This window comes from Colius striatus, chromosome Z (assembly GCF_028858725.1).
Source record: "Colius striatus isolate bColStr4 chromosome Z, bColStr4.1.hap1, whole genome shotgun sequence".
Classification (NCBI taxonomy): Eukaryota; Metazoa; Chordata; class Aves; order Coliiformes; family Coliidae; genus Colius; species Colius striatus.
Genome location: NC_084790.1, coordinates 22796451 through 22815412, shown reverse-complemented (window position 1 = coordinate 22815412; position 18962 = coordinate 22796451). Strand labels below are relative to the sequence as shown.

General features: G+C 41.2%; 1 protein-coding gene across 4 annotated transcripts in view; it reads right to left on the bottom strand.

The window, feature by feature from the left end:
• Nucleotides 1-18580, bottom strand: part of COMMD10 (COMM domain containing 10) — a 114774-nt gene extending 96194 nt beyond the window's left edge. For all 4 annotated transcript variants that reach the window (XM_062018566.1, XM_062018568.1, XM_062018565.1 and 1 more), the window contains exons 1-4: nt 18530-18580; nt 18292-18382; nt 15955-16065; nt 14090-14245 (exon numbers count right to left, since the gene is read on the bottom strand). In XM_062018566.1, the coding sequence (XP_061874550.1) occupies nt 14090-14245; nt 15955-16065; nt 18292-18382; nt 18530-18561 (390 nt within the window). In that variant the 5' untranslated portion in view covers nt 18562-18580. The remainder of the gene's footprint in view (nt 1-14089; nt 14246-15954; nt 16066-18291; nt 18383-18529) is intronic.
• Between the last annotated feature and the right edge of the window lie 382 nt (nt 18581-18962).

The following is an 18962-nucleotide window of genomic DNA, read 5'->3' as shown; positions in this document are numbered from 1 at the left end:
TAATTTTTTGAAACAGTAAATCCCATGATTTCTGCATTGAAGACCAAGTATTCCTCATTTCATGATAGAAAATCAGAAAAACTACACCAAAATTACAGGCTAAGATGCCAATTTTTTTCTTCACGAGTACACTCAGCATTGAAGAATCAGATTATGAATGAAATGAAATTAGATATGAAAATTTCAATTTGGCCTGCTGTGATGATGAAAATAATTTAAGAGGCCAAGAGAAGGATGACAAACCATGTCTGACTGCACGCTCCCTCAAAATCTCTCCCTGCCTGCTTAAGAACAGAACATTAGTGTAGAAGGGACACCATGAAACTAAAAGTGTAATCAATATAGTAAACAAAAATTAAAAGATAAAAAAGTGCAGCTTGTTATTAAGAAGAAAGCAATGAGCAACAGAATTTGCCAGGTAGAATTTGCCAAATATCACCGGTAGGGTCTTCATCACGTAAATAAGCTGTAATCAGGAAGAGTGTTTCCTCTAACACCAGTTTCCTACTGATGTGAAACTCTAGCAGTGTGTGCAGGAGAGATGACTGAATAAACACACTGATCTGTGTTCTCTATTGTTCCCACTGACTTCAGTTGTATTAATGTTTTATATTAATATCTTGAAAGGAAGATCTGGATGTTGTAACTTCTTTTCAGCAGGCCTCACTCTAACAACCACTCCACGAATGATGAAGTTTGCAGGGGATTAGCTGGATTTCCACATTGATCACATGAAGTTTATGACCACAGTCCTTTATCACATTTTGAATAGCACGGAAAAACCCATATAGTATTTCAATACCTGCCCTACTACTGTACAAACATATTCAGCCTCAATACAATTCAGTATCTTCATTTTATAAATGAATTACTGCAATATTTTGTGGTTTTGGTGAAGGTTACCCTTCAACAGCAGATTTAAAATCTGCAAGAATCAGCTTTTATCCAGAGATGAGAGTCAAAATTGAATGACCAGCATCCTCAGATGACTGTAGCAGGCAAATTTTCAAATTAAATCCAAGACCTAGAGCAAGCACCACAAAAATGGTACGTAACTATCAATAGAATACATCCACGTATCCATAAAGCAAAATCGGGATAATAGGGATTTTTTTTTTTTTTTAAGAAAGCATGGAAGTCTTTAGTTATGAATATTGCCATAACACATATGCACGAGTTAAACAGAGGTTCTATTGTCAATTACCTCTAGATAAATTTTAAGACTGGACTTCGCAACCTTAATCATAGTCTTGCAATGTCTCTGAGTCACAGGAAAGTATGAATCACCAGATGGATCTTACCTATCTAGTCACAATACCAGAATGTAATGTCAAATCCAATTCTGTGTTAATCTCACAGATACTACAAAACCATCAGCAAACAGACAGATAAACAAAAAACGAAAGAAAAACGAAAGCAGGAACTACGATTTTCACCAGTAGACCAGAATAATCTGCTAGGCTCTGAAGTAGTACCACGTGCTATGATTGTCTCAAACTAGAAATAGTAATAGCTGTAACACAAGGGCAAGGAAAGGGTTGAAGTGTGTAACACAGACGGAAAGTGCATTTACAGAATCCTGTAAGAAGACTGACCAAAGACAAGACAATTCCCAAAGCAAAAAGTTCTTAAAGTTAAAAAAACAAAGAGAAACTATCTACATGGCTTTTGATCTTAGCCTCGAAAGGAGACACTGTAAGATCAACAGACTGAAGACGGATTGGGCCAAAGATCCAGGTGAGAGGTTAAACCAAATGTGTGGGACAGAGACATATTGAAGAGACACAGAAGTCATGCATTACATTTGCTGGGCAGCTCTTGGATCCCTCACCACAACCTACCCCAACGATACCAGTAACTTCACAAGGCAGGAAAAAAAAAATAAAATCAGAGCAATTAGTGTTTTAACTTTGTAAACTGAAGTTTTCAGATCATAATTAATGCAAGAAAAAAAAAAGAGGAGTAAGCAAAAAAAGCCAGTACTATGGTTATCTCTCAGGGACAATTTGAATGTTAAGAGCATATTAAAAATAGAAAAAGAGACTGAGATTGAATTCTAAAAGGAAAATCCACATAAATTATGTACCTAAAGCAAACCTATTTGGTGAATATGTGAGATGAACTAGACTCTTCATCCAAGACTGGCTCTCTCCTGAAGGGTTAATTTGATCTGACTTCCCATTTTTGTCTGCAAGGCTGAAGTCCCATTTCTCTTCAGCAAACCTCACTTAGCAAATATGCCAGGAAAAGTCATATTTTCAGACTTCTTCATTCAATATTCAAACAAAAACATCTTTAATGCACATCTTTAATCTTTGAATTTAAAAAAGGGACACACACATCAAAAAGTGCCGGTGTACTTCAAAAGGGAGGAAATAAAAGAATTAATACAACATGAAATTGGTAGAGCAAGACTAACAACTTCAAAAGGCTTTTCCCTAATTGGAGTTACCGCAGGTATTCATCTTTACATGTATTTTAACTGATAAGCAGCTAGCTCAAAAGCAAACAGAAAGGGAATGCATGACAAACATTAGAAACAGTGTTCAAGTTTCCAAAACTCTAGTATTTAGAGATTCACTTTGTGCAAAAAGTTAAAGTGTAGTGCTCTGTCTCTCTCTGAGAAATTTAAGGGCACAGAGTTACCACAAAACTACATATCCATCTACAAAAAGTCATAGCTGATTGGCTCTTTATCTAGCAAAATATACAGCAAGATCCAACATTTTGACAGATTTTAATTAGAGACAAGGCACATATTTTTATTAAACAGAAAAAATACTCCAGAAATCACCAGTCACTTCAAACCTTGAAATCATAACCAGATCCCTGTTTCAGAAGTTCTTTTACCTACTGTTGAAACATTATGGTTTGTATTACACAGGAAGTCACACAAGATAAGCATGGTACTCTTTTATAACCATAAAAGATGCTATTTTGCACACAGGAATATGTGAAGTGTTTCAGATGCCTTTAAAACATTCTCAAAGTGCATATGCTTCTAACCTTTAACACTTCCTTGGCAGAAGATACACCAGAGTAAAAATTAGGATAGAGAGTAAGAAAGAAATTCATTTTAAACATCCTCAAGTAGCACCTAAAAGTTGTAAACAATTAAAATGTCTACTAACAAAGCTGGGCCAGTAGACGATTAAACAGACTCAGTTGCTTTGTAGTTAACTATTAAAATAAATCTCAGTAGGTATAAAACTACATCTTTATTACATCTTTCATCATTTGTGTTCTCTTTGCCACTGTGTGATGGCATCATATAGCACAAGTAAGTTCACAATTTATTGTGACAATGCCCTTGGGTACAACATGTTTTGTGTGACCTTTGTTTGTCAGCATAGGAACAACTAGTGGAAACTGAAAAGATTCTTTCTATTTGAGCTGTACTCCTTCTTATTTTGGATTTCTTCTACTATCAGAGAAAACTCACCCACCACAACATAGTATTCCAATTATCTTCTTTTTTTGTCACAACCACCACATGATGCATGTGTTTCAGAATACTTCTGTAGATTTGCCAGCATTTAGCAGAGCACACTCACGTTACATATATATCCCTTGGCAACAAGGCCAGCTTCTGAGAAAACTACTTTCAGAGTTTTCCCATATGGCTTCAAACAGTCACTCAAGATACAGAGTTGACAGCTCTGTCAAGAATTTTAGGTACATAATTTCACTAGTTGCATTCCCACACATCATTATATTAAGTAATGCTGTCTGAAGGCTATAAAAAACTTCTCCTTCGTGGCAACATAGAAGCCTTATCTTTTTTATTATTTATAATTTAAAGATACCCTGAATAGTTTTCCAAAACAAGAAAGATGTGAGGCATTTAGCTTGACCTGCCTTTAAAACAGATCGCTTTACAGAGAGTACCAAAAAACGTGTAGAGAATATAGTAATGGCTGATGGGAAGAAAAGCAACAGAATTCATGAAAAACTGCCATGAGAATTCAGAGTGGACCCTGCTAAAAAGTTAGATCTTCACAGGGAGGAAAAATTTTAATCTGATCAATACATGATCTGACTTCTAAGCTTATGTGTTACCAAGCAAAGAGTGGAAAACTGGATCAGATTGATATCAGACAATTATCACTGGCCTATGATTCTGGAGGCCAAATTAAGAATGCATTAAAAAAAAAACCAACCTAGTGCAAATCCCAACATTTTAATTGACTTGGATTGTACTATACATCAGAAATAATGAGACTTCCATACAAGTAAAGATTCTAAGAACCAATTAATGCAACAGCAGAATGTACAGAACTAATAATCCTGTGCAGCTGAAGACTGCTTATCATTCAGTGAAGAAAAATGAAAAGATGAAGTGAGAAAATAAATAATATTCAACAGTACATCTTTACATAAATGCTACACTTTTTTTCATTTCTTAAGACAATAACATCTTAAACTATGCAGCATGCACCAAAAAAAAAAATCAAAGACCTATGTTCAAAAGAAGAACACTTTTTCCCTAATGTCATGGGTTTGTGTAGAGCCACTTTTTGCTTGGTAACACCGCGAAGGAACTACAGTGCAGTCCCAGAGAGCAGTTCTTGAAATATACCCCAGCTCTGAGGTGGACCCACCTTCAGCCTCACTGGGCCAATCTGGCACCTTTGTGATCATTATTTAAGGAGGGAAATCTGCAGAACAGATGTAGAAGTGGTACAAGATGGAGGCAACCATGCTGACCCCACAGTCAGAGAAAGAAGGAAGGAAGGAAGGAAGGAAGGAAGGAAGGAAGGAAGGAAGGAAGGAAGGAAGGAAGGAAGGAAGGAAGGAAGGAAGGAAGGAAGGAAGGAAGGAAGGAAGGAAGGAAGGAAGGAAGGAAGGAAGGAAGGAAGGAAGGAAGGAAGGAAGGAAGGAAGGAAGGAAGGAAGGAAGGAAGGAAGGAAGGAAGGAAGGAAGGAAGGAAGGAAGGAAGGAAGGAAGGAAGGAAGGAAGGAAGGAAGGAAGGAAGGAAGGAAGGAAGGAAGGAAGGAAGGAAGGAAGGAAGGAAGGAAGGAAGGAAGGAAGGAAGGAAGGAAGGAAGGAAGGAGGAGCACCACCACCAGACTGCAGACCCCTCTGCAATCTGTGGCGAGAACACAGGCTGTACCCCTGCAACCCATGGAGGGTAATGGCAGGACTGAGAGCCACCGGCAGCTCCGGGTAAGTGCACCTGGACTGTCCAGAGACTGTGTGAGGAGGAGGCCATGGCACAGGCCGTGCTGGAGAGCCTGCAGGCAGCAGAGCAGACACACACGAGAGGCAGAAAGGAGCTGCAGCCTTTGGGATGAATGCATGAAAGTGGTCTTAAAGGCTGATTGTGCTCTTCAGCATTGTGCCACTCTGTGTTGTTCTCTGTTTCTTATGTTTTGGGGGTTTATGTATTTGGTTGGTGGTGGATGAAATTAAGTTGTTTTCTTACCCAAGTTCAGTAGTCTTGTCTGTTTTGCCCAGGACCAAGTGGCAGTTGAGCCCTCCCCATCTTTAGGGTGTTCCCAAGGCCCTTAGTACTTTAACTGATCATGTTCTTTTGTTCCTAGACAGGCCTAAACAACAGCACATAACTATTAGAAGTAGCGTTCAATATGCCACAGAAAACTTCACCTGATCAGTATTCTGGGAAACACTCTGTTGCTCTAACAAACTCAATTTGGCTTGTCACCCTAAGGAAGCTCTCAGCCAGCACATTACCACCTACTTCTCTTGCAGACAACTGACACATCCAGAGCCCAGAACACTAGTTTTTACCAAGCTATAGTTTGCAAGCAAGAAGAGAATCTTGTTTAAGAGAAAACATGTCAATACAAGAAAAACATCTGTAAGCAATTATTTCTCATATTAACTGCTTGTCCCGAATCCAAATGTAGACTGCTGCAAACAAAAAGATGCAGTGGCCTACTTTCTCAAAAACAGTGATGAGCCAAATTAATTAGTCATATTATAAAATAATAATCCTAGACAGTCAGCTATCCACTAGATTTGGCCATAAATTAAAAATTCTCAGTTCTTTCTGAATTTGCTCAATTTGACATGCAAACTATACCTCTAACAAAAAACCCCAAAACTGCCAGTCATTTTGTTATCTTAAAACAGAAATAAAAATTAGAGCTTGGTCCTTATGTACACTACAGAAAACAGACTTAGTGGCAGCATTTCAGTACTTCCAAAAAACACAATACTTTAAGTACCATATTCCAGGAAAGACTCAGAATTATATTGCTACTTGGATTTAGCAAAACACTTTGAACAACAGATAAAATTACAAATAAGTCTTTCTTAGTTACATTGAAAACTTTCACCTAGTACAAAGTTTCCATGAAAAAACAACTTCCCTGTTCGAAGAGAACTAACAGGATCTCATTAATACTAATCATGACTCCAATTCTGCACTCATATCCAGATAAGCAATCCCATGCATCCACCCATGAAAGCTGTTATAAAGAAAAGTCATAGCTAGTAAGTGCACAGAAAAGCATATGGCAAGCAAAAGCAGGAAACAGTCACATATTCTGAATCCTATATTAATATGTAGTCATGCACACCACCTGAACAGGCCGGTAAAAGCTTCTACTAAATATGCAGTGACAACCATAAAGTCCATAGACCAGTTAAATGGTTTGGGTTGGAAGTATCACCTAGTCCAACTCTCCTGCTGTGGGTAGGGACATCTGTCGCAAGATTACTTTCAAAGCCTTGTCCAACCTGACTTTAAACACTTCCAGTGATGGGGCATCCACAACTTCTCTGGGCAATCTGTTCCAGTGTCTCATCAGCCTCATAAATAAATTCCTTCTTCATTTAAAAACCACTGCCCCTTGTCCTGTCAAAACAAGTCCTGGGAAAAACTCTCTCTCCATTTTAATTCTAAGTCCCCTTTAAGGACTGAAATGTTGCAATAAGGTCGCTGGAGTTTTCTCTTCTCTACACTGAGCAATCTCAACTCTCTTGCCCTGTCTTCATAGCAAAAGTGTTCCAGCCCTTGCATCATTTTCATGGCCCTCCTCTTAACTCACTCCAACAGGTCCATGTCTTTTTCATATTGGGGCACCAGATCTGGGGTCTCAACATAGTGAAGAAGAGGGGAAGAACCGTCTCCCTGGACCTGCTGGCCACCATTCCTTTGATGCAGCCCAGGATGCAGTTGGTTTTTGGGGCTGCAGGCACACATTGCTCACTCATGTCCCATTTTCTGTAACTCCAAGCCCTTCTCAGCAGTGCTTCTCTCAGTCCCTTTATCCCCAGCCTGTATTTGTACTGGGGACTGCACTGAGACAGAAGCAGGACCTTGCGTTTGAGTTTGTTGAACTTTACAAGGTTCACATGGGTCCCCCTCAATCCAAGGCTGTCAATGGCCATCTGGGTGGCATCCCCTCCTTCTTGTAAATCAACTGCACAACTGAACTTGGTATCGTCCACACATTTTCTCAGAGTGCACTAATTACCACTATGTCCTTGATGAAGAAATTTAAAAGTGCTGGTCCCAATCCAGCCCCTTGAAGGAGAGCTTTATTATACAGCCACAACATAAAGTATTAATATTCCAGTCAATTCCATATCACATTATATTCACATAAGTTTCTTCCAAAATACAGCAGAAATATGTCAGAGTAAGATAACATAAAGGACAACAAACAGGAAACCTCCACGAAACGAGAGTGAGCAATCAATGACTGTAAATTCAAATAAAAACAAGGAAGACCACACTCTTCTTCAGTAATTCTCATAATAAAAAGGGGAATAGATGTTAAATCAAAAGATAATAGATATAGTGGTTTCAAAAGCATCAATATATATCACTTTTCCCCCAAGTGGTAAAAAATCAGAAATCAGGCAAGCACAAAGACTGAAACTTCCAGGTTCATTAAGTAGGTTATTTCACAAGTGATAAATAGTCATCCTAGTGGGTATTAGACAGCTTCTAAATCATAAGGGGTCATGGTTTTGTGAGGAGCTATTTCTGGTAAGGGGGAAGGGGCTGTAAAGATGGCTCCTGTAAGAAGCTGCTCAAAACTCTCCCCAGCTGTGAGCCAGACACGCTTCTGGGGCTGACCCAATTAGGTGCTACCACAACTACTTTTTAAGAAGCCAGAAGAGGAGGGTCTTTCATGTTCCTTCTTTCTTCTGTCCTTCCGTCTTTTCCAGCTGGTGGTGGTGCAAGGAGTTGGAAGAGAGAAAGAAGAGACCATGAGGACTCCAAGGTCAGTGAGGGAAGAGAGGAGGAGGTGTGCTGGAGCAGAGACTTCTCTGCATCCTGTGGAGAGGACTGGTGAACCAGTGATTTGTTTGCACTTCATTAAAGACCCCACAACAGGGTCAATGACTATGCCCAGAGGAGGCCATGTCCCATGTGAGGGACCCTGTATCAGCAGAAGCCGCAGCTGCTGGGAAGAACCCTCACCAGATAACTTTGTTAAGGACTGTGTCCCGTGGGAGGGATCCTGAGGGATCAGAGCAGGGGAAGAATGTGAGGAGTCGTCCTCATCTGAGAATAGAGAAGCGGCAGAGATCATCTGTGAGAGACTGACCACATCCCCCATTCCCTGCCCCCTCACCTCCAGAGTCGTTGAGGGGGGAGGAGGTAGAGATATCAGGAGCAGTGAGCTGGGCCCAGGAAGAAAGGAGGGATGGGGAGGGAGATCTTAAAGTGCTGGCTGTAATTTTCTAATCATCCTGCCCTGGTTTTGCTTTTTGTTCTGTTTTGTTTTCTAGTAGGCAGTAGAATAAACTTTCCTACTTTCCTCTCTGAATATTGGAGTCTGTTTTGCCCAGAATCATAATTAGCTGCAAGCCCTCCCTGCCCTTGTCTCAACGCACAACATCCTTGGTTATCTTTTTTTTCCTCTCATCTCACTGGGGCCTCCACTGTCCTAAGGAAGGTGGGGGTGAATGGGGGACAGGAAGCAAAAGGCTGTTGTGGTGCTTCATTGCTGGCTGGGCAAAACCATGACATAAGGTAAGGCAGAATTTCTCAACAACAGGTTAACTAGAGAATTCAACCATTATGGGATCTTCCATCCAAGGTAGCAAAGGTAGGATACACATTGAACAGACTTTCTTATCAAGTACACTAACACCTGTACTTCTAAGGAAAGCAAATCCCACTCCTGACTTCAAGGAGAGGGACTCAGGGAACTAAGGGCCTCACCTCAGTCCCTGGGAATGTGATGGAACAACTAATCCTCCAAACCATTTCCAGGTACATAAAGAACAAGAAAGAGACTTGAAGTAGTCTGCATGGATTCACAACGGGCAAGTCATGCTTGACCAACCTAATAAACTTCTGCAATGAAATGACTGGTTTGGTAGACAAGTTAACAGCAGCAGACAGGGCCTACCTTGATTTCACGGAGGCCTTTCACACCGTGTTTCATATGATCCTCAAAGACAAGCTGTTGCTGTATGCAGAGAAGAGGATTGAAAACAGGCAGAATAGAGAGGCCCCTAGGGGAGTGATCAGCAAAATAAAGTCTGTTTGGAGGCCAGTCACTAGCAGTGTACTCCAGGGGTTAATATTGTGTCCAGACCTATTCAACAACTTCATTAATTCTCTGGATGATGGGGCAGGGAGCACCCTCAGAATGTTTGCAGATGACACAAGACTGGGAGGAGGGAATAATACACCAACAGGTCATGCTGCCATCCAGAGCGACCTGGACAGGCTGGAGAAATGAGCTGACAGCAACCTCATCACCTTCAAAAAGGGGAAGTGCAGAGTTCTGCACCTGGGAAGGAACAACCCTGGGCACAAGTACATGCTGGAGCCACCCAGACAGAAAGTAGATGTGTGAAAAAGGATCTCAGCACGCAAATGACACCAAGTTCAACACCAGCCAAAAATGCATCCTTGCAGTAAGGAAGACACTAACAGAATCTAGGGCTGCATTAGGAGGAGAATTGCCAGCAGGCTGAAGGAGGTGAACCTTCCCCTCTGTTCAGCACTGGTGAGGCCATGTCTGGACTGTTGGGTCCAGAGCTGTGCTCTCCAGTACAAGAGACATGGACATACTGGAGAGAGATCAGCAAAGGGCAAAGGATGCTGAAGGGACTGGAGCACATTATGAGGAAAAGCTGAGAGAGCTGGGTCTGTTCAGCCTGCGGAAGAGAGAGCTCGGGGGAGATCTCTTCAGCATATACAAATACCTGAAGGGATGGTGCAAAGATGCAGAGCCATGCTCTTTCTACTGCTGTCCAGTGACAGGACCAGAGGCAATGGGCACAGGCAACACAGAAGGTTCCCTCTAAATATCTGACAACACTTTTCCACTGTGAGGGGGACTGAGCATCAGTACAGGCTACCGAGAGACTGTGGAGTCTCGATTCTTGGAGATGCTCAAAGGCTGTCTAGACAGACACAGGCCTAGGCAACTGACTCTAAGTGGCCCTGCGTGAAGAGCAGGCTTAGATCAGATGATCTCCAGAAGTTCCTTCCAACCTGAACCATTCTGTGATTACATTGCTGACAATTATGAGAACAGAATGGTCATACTCTTTTTATGTCCCTGATACTGCTTCTGTGAACAGTACAAATCATTAGCTTATACACGGCCACAGAAAGAAGTACCTATAAAGACAGCATAGTTATAGGGTCAGTTGTTTTAAATGTTATAACTGTATATACATGTTGCAGAGAGTATTAATAATTGGTTACACATCTATTTTTACAAAGAAAGAGTACATTCTAAGAGCTAACATTCTAAGTATTTTTCAGGATTTTAACTTTAAAATCCACCAGTTTTCAAGGTATGGAAAGATAACACAGCAAGTATGCTGATATAATTACTTATAGAATATACAAGGAAATAATGAAGGAATCTTTAAACCTACTGCACTCATAAGACATTACAGGAAGATACGTAAGATTATAAGGAGATGACAAGTTCTTATTCAATTACACCATGTAATTTTAAAAATATTTTACCTCTGTGCACCTTGTTAGCTGAATAAACCCATTATTCAGCAATTATTTCTCTGAATTGAGTATTTGGATTAAGGAAAAGTTCTCTTGAACTTGGAATTTTTCACTCAACTAAATCTACAGAATTGAACTTTTTCAAAACAATCTGAGAAAGTAAATTCCAGTTCAAATGCAACTACACCTTAGAGCCTATACTCACAGAGAAACTGATACTCAGCTTGTAATCTAGGCTACACAAAGAATAAAGGGGAGTAAATGATGCTTTAAACATATGTAGAGGCACACACCTATATTTAAGCCTGCTTTCATGCTAGAAAAACAAGCAAGTTAAGCTATGATATTTTGGCAGCGATTTCTCTGCAAGATTAATTACACATGACAGTTTAAAGTTGCTCTATGGGATGTAACATTCAAAAAATATCATTCCATTATATGAGATTATGGAGAAACCATGATTAATCTCCAAAACTGTAACACACACCAGAGGCATTATATGTTACAGGGTTCACAAAACTGCAGACAAGAAACAGAACAATGTCATCCCCAAACTAGGTAATAGAAGGACCACAGGTGGGTATGGTACAAGCTTCAAATAAAACAGGATCAAATATGTTTTCATTAGCTTTTCACATGATGAAGATTCAGCAGGAAAATATGTATTGATACAGAGCGTGTCTAAGGAAAATATTGCTTTGTAGGTTATCTTAGGAGTGCCTTCCGTTCTACATGCAGATGCTGTATTCTGAAAAGTTAAGCCTTATAACCTTCCATGATTTTATTCAGTTTTCAAATTACTCACCTCCACACTCCTACTTGCTTATATACTCACTGTATCTCTGACCATTGAAACATTGTGACTTATTTCAGAAAGACAGAAGACCAAAATGTCTTGTTCAACTCAAGTTTTTTTGGCATACTTACATTACTAGTCATTTCCTTTTGTGATATACTTTAATTTTCCACTTGAAAATTCTACAAGTTTTGTGACTATAATTACCCATTTTTAGAAAGGATAGCATTTAAATACTTAAAAAAAAGCATCTGTGATGCATTTCTGAATACCTTTAGCCAGCTCCATAGACATATCTAAATAAAATTTGAAGATTATTAAATGTATACTGCTGATATAAATTATGTTGTTCTACTTCTGTCAGTCTACCACATGTACCTTTACAGAAAATTTATCTTCTATGTATATTTGACCAAAACTGAATCTGATCCCAACAAGATATATACAACATTGACAAAAATATAGTGAAAATAATTAAGCCCTCCACAATTCATAGAATCATAGAATAGTAGGGTTGGAAGGGACCTTTAGAAATCATCTAGTCCAAACCCCCTGCAGATGCAGGTCAGCAGGTCTTGAAGACCTCCAAGGAAGGAGACTCCACAACCCCTCTGGGCAGCCTGTGCCAGAGCTCCATCACTCTCACAGTGAAATAGTTTTTTCTTATATTTAAATGGAACTTTTTGTGTTCCAGCTTCATCCCATCAGCCCTTGTCCTGTTGGTAGCTACAACAGAAAAAAGGGATGTCACAACCTCCTGACACCCACCCTTTAGATATTTGTAAATATCAATAAGATCCCTCCTCAGTCTCCTCCAGACCAAACAGCCCCAGTTCCCACAGCCTTTCCTCGTATGAAAGATGTTCCAGTCCCCTGATCATCTTGGTGGCCCTGCACTGGACTCTCTCCAGAAGTTCTTTGTTCTTCTTGAGCTGAGGAGCCCAGAACTGGACACAGGACTCCAGATGAGGCCTCACCAGGGCAGAGTAAAGGGGGAGAAGAACCTCCCTCAACCTTCTGGCCACACTCTTCTTGATGCATCCCAGGATGCCATTGGCCTTCTTGGCCACGAGGGCACATTGCTGGCTCATATTTAGTTTATTATCAATCAGGACTCCCAGGTCTCTCTCTGCAGAGCTCTCCAGCAGCTCGACCCCCAGCCTATTGTGCATTGGTTTGTTCCTTCCCAGGTGCAGGACTCTGCACTTGTCCTTGTTGAACCTCATGAGGTTCCTCTCTGCCCAACTCTCAAGACGGTCAAGATCCCACTGAATGGCAGCACAGCCTTCTGGGGAATCAGCCAGTCCTCCCAGTTTGGTGTCATCAGCCAACTTACTGAGGGTACACTCTAATCCCTCATCCAGGTCATTGATGAAGATGTTGAACAAGACTGGCCCCAGAATCGATCCCTGTGGAACTCCACTGGCCACAGGCCTCCAACTCAGACGGTGCCATTGATCATCACCCTCTGGGCTCTGTCATTCAGCCAGCTCTCGATCCACCTCACTGTCCACTCATCCAAGTCACACTGCCTGAGCTTTCTGATGAGGAGAGACAGTGGGAGACAGTGTCAAAAGCCTTGCTGAAGTCAAGGTAGATTACATCTGCTGCTCTCCCCTCATCTAGCCAGCCGGTTATGCACTCATAGAAGGCTATCAGATTGGTCAAATAAGATTTCCCCTTGGTGAATTCTTTTGAACCATTTGACCCTGGCCGACACTGATGTGTTCTGTATACATTTTTAATGCAGCTGTAGACTTATTCTGAATCAATATAAGCATGTTGTTCTAGTTTCTCACAAGCGTACACATGTACATGTAAAGATGCAATCAGATTTCCAGAGTAGGTACCAACATTTTCACTAGTAACAGGCACACATAAAACAAAATTAATATACTTTTGCAGGAAAGTATCTCAAAATTGTACCATGTATCTCAAAAAGTACCATTCAACCAGCTCACAAAATTAAAGATGGCAAGAGCTCAGATTTACTTTAAGTACACAGAATCAACAGGCTGATAAAACCATGAGAGAAAACCACTGCAAGTGTTCAGGAATACATTTTAGCCTTGCCCTATTGTAAACCATGTTCACGAACACCTCCAAATGGTATGCAGCTTGCGTTACTTTATACTGCTAACAGCACACACACTCAGGTTTCAACAGGTACAGCAGCTCAGCTAACATGTAACATCTTTTTAAGACAATGAAACTCCATTGCCTCCAACATCTTTCCCTATTAGTAAGAACGCTCTTTGTTTTCCAATACCTTGGTTTGTCACAAATTTTGGATCTTAGTTTAAACTTCTTGCTGTAAAACAAACCTATACATCTTTATTCTCTCTTAGGAAAAAAAAAAAAAAAAAACCCAAAAATCTTACCTTCTGAGGGGTCAAAACCCTCTGCCTGAATTTTTCAATTGTATCTTGACCTGCAGTTGCCCATGCACTGGCAAATGCTTCAGCTTTGTCTTGATCCAGGTGAATGTTTTGCAGCTGTTGTTGTAATGAAGCTGGCCTCAAATTATGATAGACAGCCTGTTAGAAGGAAAAATAAGTGCTGTTGTCGAGTACTGCTCTACAAGTTGTGCCAGATATATTTTACCACAGATGGCCATCATGTTTACACAAGATTTCTACTAGCAGCTGTACTGTGGGACTGCAAGCATCCTGTTCACTCTCTGACTTTGATGATAGTTATACTTTTCTATCTCAATTGTATCTCAAAATGCAATTTCACAAATTACTCATCTCAGGACAGACAAACTGAGAAAAATGCATATACAAGCTAGATGTACATATTTCCACTGCACCTAACGTCAAGCAGCCATCACTGAAAAAAGGGCTTTGAAGTCAATTGTCACTATGAAGAAAACACAACTTTTTCAAATTCATACTGTCCAAGCAAGCCTGAAGTATGAAGTAATATTCTGAAAAGACAGGAATAGCTTGCAAAAAAGGGTGAGTGAGATATAACCTCCTTATTCGCATCACTCTTTTTTGATAAAGACTACGTAATATGCTGGTCTGCACTTTCAAAGCAAGACTTCATCAGCACCAGGGTGGGGAAAAAAAGACAAATGAAACAACATATGCAGCAAAGACCATGCAGCAGTCTTATGCATAGTGTGTCAATCAACCAAAAGGCTGTTTAAAAAAAGTTATGTTCTGACAGAACAGGAAGCTACTCTAAGAAGCACAGCTGTCAGCAGGAACACAAAAGAATACTCACACAACAGTTACTCCATCTGCGACTCTTCTTTGGGCAGATATTAGTATCCTTCCTTTTTTTTTTTTTTTTTTATTGCACAAGAAATAAGTCTTAGAGGAGACTGAACTGCTTTTTCATCATCAATACCTACTACGTAAGGGAAGTAGTCTGACAAAACTAGGACCAAGCAATAAACCAGGTGTATTTGCTGTTTGGTTAAGATGAAAACTATATTCCAGTGTGAATGTGACCTTAGGTTTCTTTTTGATTTTTTTGGTGGATAGGTGCCATGGTGAGACCTGCTTGTTTGTTTTCTTTATAATGCTTTGGAATGTGTTAACTGAGTGAACTATTCATAAGCTGACCTGTGTTAGGAAAGGACAAGATTCAAATCACAGAACAAGCCACCAGTACACATACCTTCTGCACAGACTACTTGAAATGGATGGGTAAAGCTGAGTCTGTGACCATGGGTAAGAAAGTTACCATGTCTGCCAGATAACACATTGGCTTCCCAGCCTGAGCAGCACCAGACTGTAGAACCAGAACACCTTCTCTATTTACATGACACTCAGCTCTACACACCATTCTGTCACCTACTCATTGTCATTGAGTTACTAGAGCTGCATCAGGTGTGCCTGTTTCACCCAAGTACAGGCTGCTCCTGTGCATGAAATTTTCCCTCCAAGTAACTTCAGTGGTGCTCAATAATGCCATCTAAGTTACTCCTTACAGGAATTCAAAAAATGTACATCTGGCCTGATTACAATGAACACTGGGAAGACTGTGCCTCATAACTCGCCTCCATCACCTATAATAATAGCTGGAAACAAACTCCACAAATGCAATGAGTCCAACTCAAATCAGGAAAATGTGCAAACAAAAGCAATAAAATCATGGCCCCAAAACATTCAGAGTATACTACAGATACAGGTTTTCACTAATTCCTTTTCAACTTGACGTCTATATTTTTGAAATACAAAATCAGATTTTTAAAATGTACATTTATCAGTTCATAATGATAAAAGCAAAGTACCTGTTCCAAAATGAATGATATCGTTTCAAGAACTAGATGAAGATCCTGCTTTTCCAACGAAAAAGCTATCTGAAGCTTTTCTTCCTCCTCTTCACTGAAGCTACTTTCAGTCTGAAGCACAAAAATGGTTAGTCCTGGCATTCCATTTTGTCAAGGAAGAATATATTTGTCAAAACAAACATAGTAGCCATGAAGTTGTTTCTAAATAGAAATAAGAAAGTAAAGCTCTTTTCCAATGTAAAAACACAATGCAATTCTCACTGAAAATCAGATTTAGCAGGCCACAGTATCACATGAGATGTTACCAGGATTACTTGAAATATATTTCAAGAAAATGCTTTCTCTTTGCACCTGAGAGATGGGATTTTTTTTTTTTAACTATCATATCATCTCCACCAACCTTTCATAAATAAAATATGAAAAGTACAAAATGTGTTAACTTGAACCAGACTACAAAGAAAACAGAAGGCAAACTGCAGCAATGAGTTACATGTGTTTCTTCCACTCTGGATACTGTTCTGAAAACTACCCATGCTGTTATGAAGAGAAGGACAGGCCTACCGTATGCTTATTTTTAAAGCCAGTTTTGAATCCGTAGTCTGCAATATTACTGAAGTCTACTGAGAATGTGCTGTACTTTTAAAAGGCAGCAGTTGTATTTATCATACTACAGAAAATTAAAGAGTAATTTAAATGCAGATATTGCCATATTTTAAAACATAATTACTAACAAATCTATGCTACAGACATCACAATGACATACTTAGACCACTTAGTAATTGAAACCTGCAAAGCCACACAACAGCAATTCAGTTGTCAGAATAAACAAAGCAATTACACAGAAACTCCAATGATCAAAATGTCTTTAACAAGAATCTCAAAACAGAAACTTTCTTTGAATCATTACCTGATAGAGGGAAATGCAGGGCTGTAAGTACTGGCTGTGTTATGACAAGTAAGTTTATTTAAGGTCCTCTGCCATTTAACATGTCTAGAGTCAGACACTTTGGAAAGATCAGCTGAACTATTCATGAGATTAACTGATTGGGGTCAGTCTCACTCCAGCTCCTTTTTTAAAATTATTATTTTAAACACTGATTAAAACTGTGAACAGCTATTAAACTGCTAATGAGCAGTAAAAAGCAAACAAGCCAGTTCGTTGAAGTTTCCAGTTACCAGTGAGCTGATATTAACTGGAAAGTGTCACAAAAAGTAGAGAAAACTCTCTGCAATAACAGTAGCATCCAAACTAGTAACTTTGATAGGAATAAAAATCAGCAACTTAATCAAATATGCAAAACGATCCTTATAGTAGCAGAATTACAGCCTTTAATACGTTTTTATTTTCTAGCCTTACTGCTTACTGCTTAACATTTAGTTTGTATATATGCACATAGAAAACAAATTCTGTATTTCTTTTAATATTTCTCTCTAAACACAAAGCAAGGAGACATAATCTGACAGTGAAACATAGTGAAACTCAACAAAATCATTTCTGGTTTAGCATTTGTCTTACACTTTCCATTGCAATATTTAGTGTCAAAGTTAGGTCCAGTATCCATTTGACTTTTTGCATCATAGAATTGCATACTGGATTTATCTATTCTTTATTTATTCTGTACTTTTAAAACACTGAACTTCTGTAAAGATGACAAAAAATATTCATTACGTTATGCACTTTTAACTTAAATTTCATGGATTGCTTTGGTTGACTGACATACAGAAATGCGATTGGTTTTTTTTTAAAAAGGCATGTAGTGTTTCCCCTTTCGAGGTCAAGAGTGGGGTGTCTGCAATAAGCCAAGGAACTTTCTGTTCCTTGGCCGAGCGTGCACCAGCACCTGAGATAAGGGAACTGGCTTATAACACGCAGTACCGGTTATCACGCCATTCATCTTCTGCCATTCACTACTCGCTCTTACTTCATTCACCTATAATAGCTCCGATCAACTAGTGACCACTAAAATTAAAATAAAACAAAAAAAAAAAAAAAAAAGAAGCGTTCCTCAGCAAAACAGAGCGTAGGATCTGTCACGGAAAGATGACCTCACAGCGCCTGGGCAGAGGAGGGGCTCGGTTCCTGCCGGCTCGGCTCCGCTCGCTGCCGTCCCACAGCGCGGAAGGCCGGGCTGCCCTGGGAGAAGGGCGGCCGGGCGGGCAAGCTGCGGCCCTCCGCGAGTCGCTGTGCTTCAGGGACATCAGTGTGCATTCCTGCAGCTTGGCCGCGGGCAGCGCGCCGGCATCACCCAGCCGGGCCCGGCGTCGCTCTCGCCCGCCGCCTGCCAAGCGCAGCCCCAGCCGGCTCCCTCTGCCCCGCCCCGCGCCCGCCCCACCAACCTTCAGGTGCAGCTTCTGCAGCACGCGGGAGAGGAGCCGAGGGAACCGCCCCGGGTCCACAGCGTTGAGCAGCGACACGGCCCTGCGGATGCTGAACGGAAGGATAGGAGGCGGTCAGGGTACAGGCAGGCTCCGCCGCGCCCCGGCACTGCGGCGAGGCCCGGCCCGGCCCGGCTCGGCTCGGCCCGCCCTGGCGCGGCAGAGCGCGGGCACAGGCGGGAGCGCCGAAGCCCCATACCTGTCAGTCTCCGGGACGACGGGCGCCGCCATGTCAGCCTCTGCATTCCCGCCCCCTGACGGCAGCCCGAGGCGCCAAGCGCCGGCGCTCCGCCCCGCTCCGCCCGGGTGCGGCTGGGGCAGGGCAGCGGCCGGCGCCTCGCTCCCTGAGGATTGTGGTCCCGTGACACAGGCAAGGGTGGGTGCACGGTAGAGCGGCGAGACCCTGCTGCAAGGCTGAGCGGAGCTGTGGGAAGCAGGCTGGCGGCACCATATAACAGCTGGAGTGGTTTCAGTGGAAATCCTAGGATATAGAAGGTGCAAAGACAAACTGGTGCCTAGAAGTATGTCGCACGCTGCCGTAGACACCACGTGAATTTGAGTCCTACTGCTTAAGTGTGGGTTGTGTGAAACTCCTCCGTACCTCCGGCACTGCAGAGCCTTTTTGTTCCCAC